Here is a 15,367-nt window from a genome sequence, read left to right on the forward strand (position 1 = left end):
TGACTACACATTACAAACATTATTTTTCCAACTTGTTTTGTTATGAAAAAATAAGTATTATTAACAGCAAGTGATGATTCTTTTAATAACTGGTTTTGAAAAGAAAACGTTGCTGACTAGAGATTATTGATATGAATAGCGCCCCCAACCATTCAAGTTTAGAAATGTACATACATGGTTTGTACTTGTAAATGTATGTATAACTGAATAAGAACAATCCACAGACAAAGAACATTTCATTGATTTCCAAATATGTAAACATTCAGTGACTTTTGGGGAAATTTTTTCACAATATCAGGCAATGTATATGGTAGTCAATTTCTGTATAATCAACTCAATTTATTCTTTTCACAACATTTTCGCATTTAAACATTCATTCATATATGCTCACGGGAAAACACTATCCATAATATTTCATTGATATTTTATGAATATTTAAAATAGTAATCAAGCTATTAATAAAGAAATATACACCAGTGCTTTGGAAGTTGCAAGAAAAACAGTCAACAAGTTAAAGCTATTTGAAACGTAGACTCTGTGATGTCAATATTCTCAAGTGAATAGTGGTGAAAGAGTCTTTGTTTAAATAGTTAGCTATCAAAATACATACCAATACTGTGAGTCTGTCACCTATAGCACTTTACAGTCACCTACACATGGTGTAGGCATATAAACCTATGCTGGGGTTAAAGGTCACATAGTGTAAGCACATAAACCTACGTTATGGGTCAGGTGTCAGCAATCTGATACTAAGTACTTACAGAATGGTATTCACCTTTGTACACATGACTACAACAACATTTAACATCGATCATAATACAAGCTCTATTAGCTTGCTAACCTGCAGAAAACACACACACACACACACACATGCCCACGCACACACACACACACGCACGCACACACGCGCATGCGCGCTCACACACACACTTCAGTAGCTTTTCAGCTGTGAAAGTGAAGAAGTTATCACCTTCCCTAAGACACCATATTACATGTGAAATAAGTTCTAGGAAAGAGAAGATCATGTTTTTGTTATGGTTGAAGAATTTTGATAATAGAGAGGGCAATAGGGTGAATCTTGCAGAGATTTTCTTATATCTTACTCAAAATCTTGGTGTTTGGAACACCAGCAAAACATAGGGAACTTTAGTCTAGATGCTAACATGGTATTGAATAATTTCTTTACAAAGAGAGATCTTTAGATTTGATGCCACGTATAGCATCTAGACTAGACAGATCTTGAGATTCAATACCATAGATAGCACTAGACTAGAGAGAGATTTTGAGATTTGATGCCATGGATAGTATCTAGACTAGAGAGATCTTGAGATTCAATACCACAGATAGCACTAGAATATAAAGAGATCTTGAGATTTGATGCCATGGATAGCACTAGACTAAAGAGAGATCTTGATATTTGATGTCACGTATAGCATCTAGACTAGAGAGAGATCTTGCGATTCAATGCCACGGATAGTACTAGACTAGAGAGAGATCGTCAGATTCAATGCCACAGATGGCACTAGACTATGGGGACTTAGGTAGATTTTATGTACATGGAACTTGACCACCCTTACTTAAAAACGATGTCAAAATTATCCTTTTCATAAAAGTATACCTAGCCGTAGTATACAGAAGTGAAAACACTTAGGAATGTTTCTGAAATATCACAATGAAATTTTGACCTTTCGTCAAGAACAAGGTGTAATTATGGATTGAAACTTGATGCAGACTGTTTTTTTGATAAGATATTAGTCCTGATAATCAAATAATTAAACCGTAATTAGAGCTGAAATTTGCAGATAACATTTATAGGAAACAGGAAAGGAGTGGGTGTCACTGAGATGATACTGTCTAGATCATGATTACATACTGATATCAGTACATAGCTATGAAAGGAAAGGATATTATTACATACATGTATATGTATAAGAGATAACTAGTAACTTTGTATGACTTCAGTGCAGTACATTACTACACACTTACATGCAAATGATATGCAAATGAGAATGCAAATGTTCATTGTACATGAAAGCATACAATCGCACAATATCTTTTTTTTACCAAAATTTGATGTTTTGGATAAACATATGTAATAATAACAGAATCCCTTTCCATGTGAGTTCCAGTGTTGGTACTCAGCATTCTGGCAAACTAGAGTATGATTTCTACCACTACATTTCGTTAACAACATTGTCGTGAAACAGGCCGTGGTTTCAGTGATGAATACTCAGGAGTATTTGAACTTGTGCCTGCAGTGTTTTCTGCTACACTTTCACTCCCTATGCTCCAGTACAGCCACAGAGAACACTGCAAAGCACTCAAGCAAATACCCGGAGTATGCCACACTTCCACTGAGTGTGTCATGGGTTGTTATATTACTACTAAATAAATTGACAACATAGAAATACATGTATTGACTAATATGATCAATGGATGGGCTTGTACGTAGGAAATGACTTGGAATGGATTTGAAAGGATATCCATGTACCAATCTCCTTATAATACAGTACTGAACAACTTGATAAGTTAACTATTGAATAAATATTATGTCAATCCTAGCAAAATTTTCATATTTTAAGTTTCAACCAAGTAATAAAAAGACAACAGGTTCTACATTTCTGACAATACAAACATTTTAATGGATGTTTCAACTACAGTGTCTCAAGCTAAGACTAGTCTGGAAGCCAACGATATGATACTGTAGAGGAACTAGACTACACATGCCCAGCAACAACATGAATAGATAGCATTCACATTTCCCCTGGTCTGTGAGTACACTTGGTGGTTGCCTGTGGGACTTTTGATCTGTATTTATCGTATTTGATGTTATGTCCATTTCAAATACTGATACAGTTGCTTGAGCGTCTGTTTTCACATTTTACTACAAGGGCAAAAGCTACGTAGTCACTTAAAAAACAGGATTCCAATAACTTTACTACTTGTACAGAGACTATTTTACAAATCATCACTTTCAATATTAACTATCGGGTCAAAGGTCAACTATGTATAAATATCTAAAGAATGTAAAGAGATGACAGGACATTATTGAATAAATTAACCACATGATACACATACACATGCAGCCCACCCAGCTGTTCACTGGCTATGTAGAGAAACTATATATATGCCACACTTTCAGATAGCAAGATTATAATTTCTTGCTACATTTTGTTTACATGAAATAAATTATTTAAACATACTGCAACTAGACACTGTCGGGGGGGGGGGGGGGGGGGGGTCAGGGGACAATGTTTTGATGACTGGCAGTTCATTTCATTTACACAAATTGTAGCAAGGAGCTATATTCAGTCAATCTTATTATCTTGAAGTATGGCAGGTGCAGTTCCTTATTAGTTTCTGAGCAGTTGTATCAAACAGACCTAGTGCACACTAACCTGGAAAGCACTGTACACCGATACTGTGATTTGAGTATACCTAGCAACAATGGGGCTGGATCAAAGTCTAGGAGAGTTTGATAAATGAACTAATAATATCAATCTGTTGAAGTAACTGTAAGATTATTATTGCACTGACTAATAAAGCTATGCAAATAGAATATTGACAGAAGAGAAACATTGGACAATATAACAATTTTAACTATATATTGACTTAAATGTCACACTGGGATTTCAAATTTTACATGTAGGTGTAAAAAGTGACTGGATTTTAATTGGACATAACTGTCTACTGTGTGACATATGGCAGATGTAAGTCACACTTCAACCGATTTCAAGTGCTGTAAGATTATACACTCTGACTTCCTATCAATGCATTATGCAGTGTTCATGGTTACGCAAAAATGTGCACAACAGACTTGAAGAAATCATAATTTATACAGTTTCAAAGTATATATATACCTACATCGACTGATTTCAGATGTTGTAAGATTCTTACACTTTGACTTCCCATCATGCATTACACGTACCTACATCTCTACACGCAGAAATGAGTTGTCATGGTAACAACAAAAGGTTTAACCACTCTCTGGTGGATAAATTGACCAGTACACCAAGTATCAGTTAACACCTGTCTATACTGTGAAAGAGCTATATCTCTGCTTTGTCTGAAAGGAACATTCATCAACAGTCTGAAGGAGACAGCCTAACTGTTTGACTGAAGTAACGAGTTGACTAACTTTGACATATTTACAACCACAGTACCTGAAAGACAAAGACCTGAAAGACATGCCTAGTGTATTTATCTGATTGTAAGATTTCTGTATTGTTTACGGTGAAAAGACTAAAACTTTCAAATAGTATAGTTGCAATAGTCTGGATGCCACCAACATGGTTTATAACTAAACCAGATGCCAAAATGGTTTCTAACTAAACCATACCGATAGTCTGGATGTCATCAAGGTTTCTAACTAAACCACAACGATACTGTATTAAAAGGAACTAGACTATATAAATAATACTATAGTTGTAATGAACAGTCACAGTTACAAATAGCATATATAGCAAACTAGACAAATGGACTCTGTGATACAAATTTGTAAAGTTTATTGCTTGCGGTCTACTCTCATACAATACTTATTACTACTAAACACAGGTGATTGTAAATCACCACAAAGTGTTTACATGCCGACTTCACTGCTCTGTTTTATAGCTACATTTAATGATTAAATGCTTTGACATGCCAATCTAACCACTTTTCTGTCACATGTAGGGGCTAAAAGGGAGAATGAAACACTGCATTTTTATATTCTGTTGAACAAGTTAAACATCAGTACTCAGTTCTTTTTATGGCCATGTTTATAGTTCAATATCTTAGCATGCCATTTCTAACCAATATTCTGTCACATGTAGGGGCTAAAAGGGAGAAGGAAACACTGCATTTTTATATTCTGTTGAACAAGTTAAACATCAGTACTCAGTCTTTTTATGGCCATGTTTATAGTTCAATATCTTAGCATGCCATTTCTAACCAATATTCTGCCATTTAGGGGCTAAAAGGGAGAAGGAAACACTGCATTTTTATATTCTGTTGAACAAGTTAACATCAGTACTCAGTTTTTATATCCATGTTTAATAGTTCAATATCTTCACCTGCCATTTCTAACCAATTTTCTGTCATGTACTGGATGGAAAAGAGACTAAAGCACTATATTTATATATTACTGTTGAACAAGCTCACATAATTCCTGTTTTTATCACCTGGTTCAATAGTTCCAATATTTTAGCATGCCAATCTATGCACAATTCCGTCATGTACTAGATGGGTTTTTAAAACCCACTGAGACATACAGTTACAAAGTACAGATATGATCTGCTTTCAGTTTTTAAAATCCGCCATACGGCATTTATGTATTTAGATATTATTTGCCAGTAATTTTTGAACTCAACTATAATTATCGTATACTTGCGATCATTTTTCATGATATCATGCTATCATAACCCCACTCCCCTCTCATACAAATCGTAATGATACTGTATAGGAACTAGACTACTGTAGATATTATTTGTCATTTAGTTTTTAAATTCCATGATACTTAACTCTACACATCAGGGCTTGAAATTAACTTTTTTCTTTGGTAGTCCTAGTGGGCTACCAATTTCAGAAATTGGTAGCCCAAGGATTGTGACCTGTACTCCGATATTCCTGAACTGAAAACAGATTTCCTCTATTGGAAATATTTGTATTATTCAAATACTTTCATGTCCATAAATCTTCCATCTTCATCACATAATCAGTGGTAGCCTGAGTGGGCTACCAGCTGCAAACTATGGTAGCCCTATGACCAGAATTCGTAGCCTGTAGGCATGGGACTACTGCTGAATTGGTAGTCTGTAGGCATGGGACTACTGTTATTATAATATGTTTTGATTAAAGAGACACAAGCAAAGTTTATAAGCTGCTTCTTACTCAAGTGAAAATACTTCAATAAAACTGCATTCCTGTATGATGTCGATGCACGTCTTCTATAACAGTATGACTGTTTTCTGACATTGTTAGAACAGTTGATTCCATACTAGGAATTTCCTAAACATTTTTGATATGTATGATAAATTTAATTTCATCATTGGATCGTTTATAAGTTATATCCTGATACCAGGTTTGAGTTCAGTCAATTGCAAGTGATGTTGATGTATGCTTCAGTAGGTAGAAAACTATGAGTAACTACTTAATATGCTGCACAACTATGCTCTGATACATAAAAACTCAGCATGTGTCCCTTTACATGTAAAGTCATTTAGAATAGTAAGCAACTTGTACTGGTATATATATTCAGGTTATTAATGAATACATCTAAAATTTATGCCAAGTCACGGATATCATTTTGCCTTTCTGTCTGACTGAACGTTATCATATTGCAAGTTCTTTGTCTTCTACTGACACATTATAAAATGACGATAATAAAGTACAGACCATGATTGCATATGGTTCAGAGTACAGGACACAGTATACACATACTTGGACACATCTACTTAGATACTTGCTAATGTAGCCCCCATCACATTGATCAATGGTTTTCAATGTCAGCTTGTTAGGCCAAGAAAAAAGAGCATTGTTTCTGGTCAGGACAGTTTGTCTAAAATGGTGCAACGCACAAATTTTTTTTTTTAATTCTCAACAAACCTGTCACTCAATCTACTATTTATGGCAGTTACTGTTCATTCTATTTAGTACTTTAGAGCAAGTGTGTATGTGGGGCAGATGTCATTTGCTTGTTCATAATTGGCTCTGCATTTGTCTTCACTGAAGTAGGGAGGGTTATTTTTGTGTTTCCCCATGGATCTGCAGACTGCATGGGCTTGACAAACACATACAAAAAAAGACCAACACCGGGGTATTTAAGTGATGCAGGGAGGGTTATTTTTGTGTTTCCCCATGGATCTGCAGACTTCATGGGCTTAACAAACACATACGAAAAAAGACCAACGCCGGGGTATTTAAGTGATGCAGGGAGGGTTATTTTTGTGTTTCCCCATGGATCTGCAGACTTCATGGGCTTGACAAACACATACAAAAAAAGACCAATGCTAGGGTATTTAAGTGATGCACATGGAACTGTTGTTGACACTGAGGTTTCAATTTCCCATAAACCATAAACTGTAAAAGGTCATAATTTATTCTGTCGGTTTCGTGAAATTGATTAAATTGAAGTGTAATACAGTGTATTAGTAGTAATTCAAAATACAAAATGGCTTGACCAAGTTTCACACCATCAGCAAGCTTTTTCAAGAAATTTGAATATAGTGTAATACAGTGTAAAATTCATAGCAATTACAACTGATTAATTAATTGAGTAGGATAGATACACCTGCATAAAATCCCTTAGCATCATCAACATCAACTGTTATTACCTTTGAAAAAAATTAATAGTTTCACCCAAAAAACAAACAAAATGTCAGTCACAATACCCCTTCTGTGAAACTTTGATGAAATATGTACCGACATGACTAGGGAAAGAAAATGGACATACTTACATGGAGGTTAAGAAGACAAAGAATTTCTGAAGTTTTTGTTTTAAATAAAATGTCTACAAAATGTTTAGGGTCAGTAGCTCAAAAGTACAGGAAGGGTTATTGGAAACACATCTTTCTTTTTTTATTTATTTTTGTCCTAATACTGTAGAACCATATGGAAATGTCATTAGAAGTACTTTATTGTGGTATGAAAAAAACTAGATCACACATCCATAGAATTATTCAAAAGCAGCAAATAACCGGTAACCCGGTTTATGAATTGGTAAGTTTCACTTCACACAGCATGCACAATGAATAACGAAATATCACTTTCATTTCCTGTATCACTGAATAGATAAGATACTGATAGAGAATCCTCTTGGATTTGTCACCCTAACCTTTCTAAAGTTCAAGGCTATAAACATCAATACTAAACCAATTACTGAAACCGTTGGAGATGAAATTTTGATGAGGTCTAATTCATTCCATTAAACATATTTTAACACATAGTTAAATCAACATTTTTTTCTTTTGTACTCATAGAAAGTGGTAGCCTTTAAGGCTTGTGACCTGTAGTCCCATATTCCTGAACTGGAAACAGATTTCCTCTATTGGAAATATGTGTTATTAAAATATTTTCAAGTCCCTAAATCTTCCATCCTTATCACATAATCAGTGGTAACCTGAGTGGGCTAACCTGAGTGGGCTACCAGCTGTAAATTATGGTTGCCCATTGCAAGAATTGGTAGTCTGTGGACACAGGACTACTGCTGAATTGGTAGTCTGTGGGCATGGGACTACTTTTAATTTTGAGCCCTGGTTATGGAAACTGATCTGGATTCCATTATATAGTATTATTTGATAAGATAACAACTATTAGATTGGTTATTACACCATTACTAAGCCTTGGCTGCATACATACCTACTAATTTCAACATCAGGAGTCATCAGGACACCTGTATACCTAGTATATGAGACCATTTACTAAGCCTGCAAATAGGCATATTATTAAATGATGACATGGAACACATCAACACACCTGTATTTAACAGTATAGCCTAGAGTACACTCTACCCAAGGTATTTTACATTTAATTTTTATACTAATTATAGGACAGCCTGGAACATACACTACAAGTACAAGATATTTTACTATTGACAAGTGTTATGTTTATACATCAACACATCTGCATTTAACAGCACAGCGTAGGATACACACTACCCAAGATATTTTACAGGACGACCTGGAACACACACTTCAAGACATTTTACTATTGATTAATGTTGTTTTACATCAACACACCTGCATTTAACAGCATAGCCTAGGGCACACACTTAACAAGACATTTTGCATTTTGCAGGACAACCTGGAACACACACTTCAAGATATTTTCTTCTTGGTTAATGTTATGTTATATATGTCTACATACAAAATAGCAACAACACTGAATACAGGATCAAACATGGTAACAATTCAGAGATTTCTAGATCAATACACAGAACATATATACAATACAATTTACTTTTCCATGTAACCAAATGGGGTGAACCAATAGACCCTACACTGTATAGGTGAATACACATTGTTATAGCTAACAGTAACTTGTACATACATGTACATGTACAATGCAAATCTACAACAACTTTTAACCAGTGTTTCTCCACAAAGGGTTTTGAGGGGTGCACCACCCCTCTATTTGTGTTGGCCACCCCTCTATTTGTGTTGGCCACCCCTCTATTTGTGTTGGCCACCCCTTTATTTATGTTGGCCACCCTCTGTTTTTACCAAATTGGTTTATGCTATTTGAAATTGTAGAACTGAAATAATTTATTTATACATTTGTGTTTTTCTAATCCTGCCATGGCAACTGTCTTTTGCATGAACTTGATCTGAAGACAGTTTAATGGATCATTGCCAAAAATGGGAATTTAATTAATTCTAAGCCTTTTTTTAATGGTCAAATATTATGATCTGAAATGTGTTAATGATATGCAAATCAATATGTAAATGAGGTCATCCCTGTCATTTTTACAATTGTGGAGTAATTGTGGTGAATACACACTGCTGTAACTAACATGTACATGTAATACAGAACTTCATGAATACACATACACTCTAGTTATAGCTAACATGTATTTTGATAAACAATGCAAATTGAAAACTCAATTAATTTGAGTGAATACACATTGATATAACTAAATGTACATGCAATACACAACTTCATGAATACATACGTGTATATATATTCTGTTGTTATAGCTAATGTGTGTATTAGTGCAATTAATGGAACTCAATTAATTTGAGTGAATACACATTGTTAAAATTAACATATAGATGTAAATGTCAAATAGCTGTGAACTATTAAAACAATAAACATTTATATAATTCATGGATATGACATCAGAATATAAATCATAAAGCTACTAGTAATAGTACTAGTATATATATCCATCTTAAGTTTTATTTAAAGACGAGTTCATAAAGTGTAATAATTTGAGTTAAAAAAGAATCTTCATTAATATTAATAATATTAATAATGTTAGTTTTTATATAGTGCTTTCCTACACTGTGCTGAAAGCGTTTTACAATTATTACTCCTGGCACGACCTGTATTTCCTCAACTCCCTGGAGAGAATACAAGCAATTGCAGCCTCTCTTTATAAGTGCATGGGATTAAAATTAAAACATCCACATTGTAATCTCTATCTTACTGTTCAGGTCCCCAATTTTACAGCTGGGTTGACTAAGGCACAATTGTGGTTCAAATCTTAGTCACTGTTACCGTAACACTAAATTCAATCGACTCAACACTCTGAATTTGACACTAAATAATTTGTTTTGCCACGGTATTGGTGACTTTCTTGGCAATTATACTATCTGATGATTCCAATTTCATTTATTAATGAATTAATGACAGGGAATTTGATAACTAATAAATAATACACTGTACTCCCCTAGTGTATGGAAGAAATACAGTATATATGTATGCGACTAAGGTTTTCATTTTACAAGTGATACATTTATTCAGTTTGATACACAATAGTTACATTGTATTTAGCAATTGCCACATTACACTAATCAAGTCACACATGCATTTAGATTTTTTATAAATTTGAAATTTTTACTTATCAATATTTCATATAATATTCCTACATTGTAAAAATGTAATGTACAAAATTAATAATTTTCACTTATCAATATTTCATCTAATATTCCTACATTGTAAAAATGTAATGTACAAATTAATAAATTTCACTTATCAATATTTCATCTAATATTCCTACATTGTAAAAATGTAATGTACAAATTAATAAATTTCACTTATCAATATTTCATCTAATATTCCTACATTGTAAAAATGTAATGTACAAATTAATAAATTTCACTTATCAATATTTAATTTAATATTCCTACATTGTAAAAATGTAATGTACAAATTAATAAATTTCACTTATCAATATTTAATTTAATATTCCTACATTGTAAAAATGTAATGTACAAATTAATAAATTTCACTTATCAATATTTAATTTCATATTTGAGTTATATTTGTAAATTTAATTTCCGAGCTAAATAACTCAATTTACTATTTTTGTTAGTTGTCACATACATTTCATGGTATAATATTGTACACTTTATTTGTAATCAGACATATACAGACAACGTACTTTAATGAGTTTAGTGTTTATTCAGCCAGGATGGGTTAACAGCTGCATATTATGTGGCATAGTATTCAGCATAGTATACATATTGTTACTCTTTCGTGCCATGAACAATTCCTGAATGGAACTTTTTACCCATCAACATCAAGGAAGTGCAATCTAGTACTGCTTTTAAACAGTGTCTATAATCCCTGGATGTCAAGTCAGTAGTTCAACATTCGCATTATTACAACTAACTTGCTTCCAGCTACCTCAACAGTGTATTATGTACCTGTGTATGTGATAATCCGTACTCAGATGTTTACACAGTATTCTGATACAGAAACAGATACTTGCCAAGTTGCCACCATCTTATTCCCTCACACACACGCGTGTACACACACACACATGCACGCACACGCACACAGACACACACACACACACATACACATACACACACCCACCCACCCACCCACCCCAATCATAATACCATTAACACTTACAATAAAACACGACTTGTGAAAAGTACACTTACCTCCAGGTCGATATTTCATTTTTTCATCACTGACAAATAAGACAATTTCTCCTTCTTTATTCATGGTAATTTTTCCTTTTCTGATCTTCTTTCCATAATACGAACTGAGTGCGTCATGTTCCTCAAAGTCTCTATCATCTTGGATACTTTTTCGTCGTCGTTTTAAGGGCGATTCCTCCGAATCTTTCTTCTCCGCCATGGTATATGGAATGTTTCACCGAGTGATTTGTTCTTATCCGAGAGTGTACATGTGTCAACACTTGCCTTCAAATCTACTACACTTCCCACGTTGACTACTGCCAGTTGTCAATACTTGCACACTTCCTGAATTGAATGCTCTCCAGTAAGCCTGTCAATAATCAGACCTGAGGGTAGAAGGAAATAGACAATTGTTATCAATCTTTGAATAGACACACATAGTAACATATGTCGGTAATACAAGGCTATAAATGTGCTTGAAAGATATAAAACACATGTACATACCAATAAAAGTAGAATTTATTACAAACTGACTTGCCTGGAATGACATCCATACAATTTATAGATATACAATGTGTGTATGTCTAAATACAAAATGTATGTCTTCATATTCTTATACTTGGCTTAGTATCCTTCCAATCCAAATGGAGAAAAAACCAACATCATCCTCTTTCTGCTTAACCTCCTCCTCCTCAGCATACACTTTGAACTTTCCGATCTCCCCTCCACTTTCCTTTTCTACCTTTCTTTACCCTCTCCCTCTCACCCAGTCACTCACACACATACACACACACAGTTACACACACATACACTGTACATACAAACGTGTGCATACATATGTACGTATATACATGAACATGTGTACATACACATGTACATACACGTACACACACACACACACACACACACACACACACACACACACACACACACACACACACACACACAGACTCTCTCTCACTATTTCAGTATATGCATTTAAAGTTTATCCTCACTCCCTCACACTTTTTCTTAGATGACTGTTTTGTGACCACAGATCTTTTCATTTCTATCGCATCCCAAACATATAAATGCGGATATTTCTCTCCAATGAAATGTTACAATCAAAAGTAACTGTTACTAGTAATAACTGTTGATAATGAAAGCACTAGAGGTCAGACATATAATTGTACATATTTATCATACTCATTAAATCAACTCTATGTAATTGATATTGGCACTTAGCATGTTGCTATGGTGATATCTTCATGTATACTGCAAAGATGTATCTGTACAGATATCAGTGAGGAGTCGCTTAAACTATTACCATACATAATTGAATCTGTGATGTAGCGGCGTATCCCCGCGCTAGTGAAAGCACAGTGCTAACACCATCCTCGCCATCATACCCAGGCTGCCATGTTGTACTCTCCCCACTCTAGTGAAAGCACAATGCTAACACCATCCTCGCCATCATACCCAGGCCGCCATGCTGTACTCTCCCTGCTAAACACCGTGCTTGCCACCCAGACCATAATACTTTGCACTTTTCTACCATAGTACTTTCATATGAAGAGAAATGGTTGATCCCAATGTGCATGTGTTAAATATAAACATATACAGAGTACTTGGATCATTCTGGCAGAAGACACAGATCCAGTTAAACACTGAAGGACAAGTCAAGTGATTGTCCTAAACATGTCTGTCTCAATCAAAAGTGGAAGAAGAGAACTTATGTATTGATCTTCCAATTGCATGATGAACATGTCAAGAGTATAGGCTGATCATTATGCAAATTATCACGTTATTATGCAAATTAGCCACCACCCTTGCAATCTATCCAGGGTAGAACACTGAAGAGCATGAACTATCACACAGTCATAACCTGTGTGTCCCCTAATGTAATAAAAGACAATTAATTATATGCGAGTCAAAATGATAAATACCAGATTTCTTGTGAGTCATTACAAAGTAAGGGATCGGGAACACAAAAAATTTGTACACCGCTACATGTATCAATTGGCTTAGAGCGCACACTGGTTATATACTTTAATAAGTTATCACTAAATCTCACAAGAAATTGCATCGTCCCATCAATTGGCTTAGAGTGCACACTGGTTATATATACTTAAATTATCGATCAATCTCTTAATCTCACAAGAAATCGCTCCGGGTCAATGGCCCAATAAATTGGGCATACTACTGGCTATATGCTTTGTTGTTATCTTTAAAGTTTCAACCCCATTGTGATAAATTTACAACATTCTACAGGGTGACTTTTCACCTATACATTACAAGAATGTAAGAGGTACAAAATGTACATGGCATTATGTTAAGTGATAATAGGAAATATTACTTAGTCATGAGTTCCCAATGTAATCAACCAGGTATGCCCACCACAGTTTGGTGCAAGACATACAGATCTATATTATATCAAGAAGGTTGGAAGTCCTTCCTATCTCCATGATTAATGTGCATGTACCAGATCCCTCTTCCCCTGCCCTTTGTTCCAATAATTCCCTTCATGTCTAAAATCTTAGCAAAAGCAATCCCTCTCCTCTATATCATACATATGGTCTATGTATACATGACGTAGACACTTCAGAAAAGAGCTGTTAAACCATAATGGTTCCACTCACACTAGGCAATATGAATAGTATAACCCACACTAGTGGATGTGGATTGCAGTTATTAGTGATCTTATCCCTTGGTACTGCTATGTAATAACACAGGTCATCACACAAAGTGCTTGTGATAATTCTCTAAATTCCTGGAGAAAATTCCAGGGAAACTGGATTACAGGAAGTTAGCATACCTAATAAACCTACAGAGATATACATATAAAAGTATACTTATTTACCGAGATGTGTATAATGGATCTATTTCACTCAATATGATAAGCCATCCAATATTGTCATTGTATCTAGAGTGAACAAAGCCACCACCATCAAATATTCATACAAAGCTGTTTCACGTTTACTTACATACAATAGATGTATGTATAATGTAGATAGTTAGACGATCCATACACCATACAAATATACATATATATACAGCCCAGTATACATGTACAATCTCCTGGGACGAACCATTTACAGTTTACAGTGTAGTTGGGTCCTGTGTTTCCATGAACAGTCTACCACCTTAGCTTATCCCTTGAAATTCAACTAAATAAACAAAGTACAGTGCACATCAACACACTTGTATGGTTGCATCTAGGCCACACAAAAGAATCTCCTATCCTTTACACTGAATACATACAAGCTAATATCTGCGATCAATATGAGACAAATGCCTCCGTTACTGTGATAGCCCTGACTCCTTTATAACGACAATCATTAATAACGCACATAGTTGACAAAGGAACCAGTTAATAGCTATATAGAGAGAGTGAGGTAGTTCTCAAACTGAACTGTCCAGGCTGTCAATTACCCTGTTGGGTAGGGTACATTTGTAGATATGGCTAAAAGAACACGAGTCAAACACACTATTGACAAGCTCACCTCAATGTTAACAATCTGCCAAGCCTTGGGTCCTTCTAGCTGATGGGCTAACCATGCATCAATGCATCTATTATGAGTAGGTTGTGATAAACCTACACTGAATGGGCATCGAATTGTAAAGCTAAACAAAGCCGTTAACTGTACACGTTGAGTACCGCCTGCCTCAATTAATAGCGCCACAGTACCAACACTAAATCACCATTCAGCACACTTTGTAGTTTATGTGTCTACAAGAAATGAATTATACTATTATTTTTACCTGTCTTTTCACATTCGTCTCAAGACAGCACTACAAAATGTGCTCCTGCACCGTGTTAA

The 15,367-nt window shown here is 34.8% G+C and overlaps 1 protein-coding gene across 1 annotated transcript in view; it reads right to left on the bottom strand.

Annotated features, from left to right (window-relative positions):
- LOC144451708 (uncharacterized) overlaps positions 1–11,787 on the bottom strand; it is a 91,952-nt gene extending 80,165 nt beyond the window's left edge. The window contains exon 1 of the mRNA XM_078142611.1: positions 11,589–11,787. Coding sequence (XP_077998737.1) covers positions 11,589–11,787 — 199 coding nt within the window. The remainder of the gene's footprint in view (positions 1–11,588) is intronic.
- Positions 11,788–15,367: the final 3,580 nt, after the last annotated feature.

The sequence above is a fragment of the Glandiceps talaboti genome, chromosome 21, assembly GCF_964340395.1.
Source record: "Glandiceps talaboti chromosome 21, keGlaTala1.1, whole genome shotgun sequence".
Classification (NCBI taxonomy): Eukaryota; Metazoa; Hemichordata; class Enteropneusta; family Spengelidae; genus Glandiceps; species Glandiceps talaboti.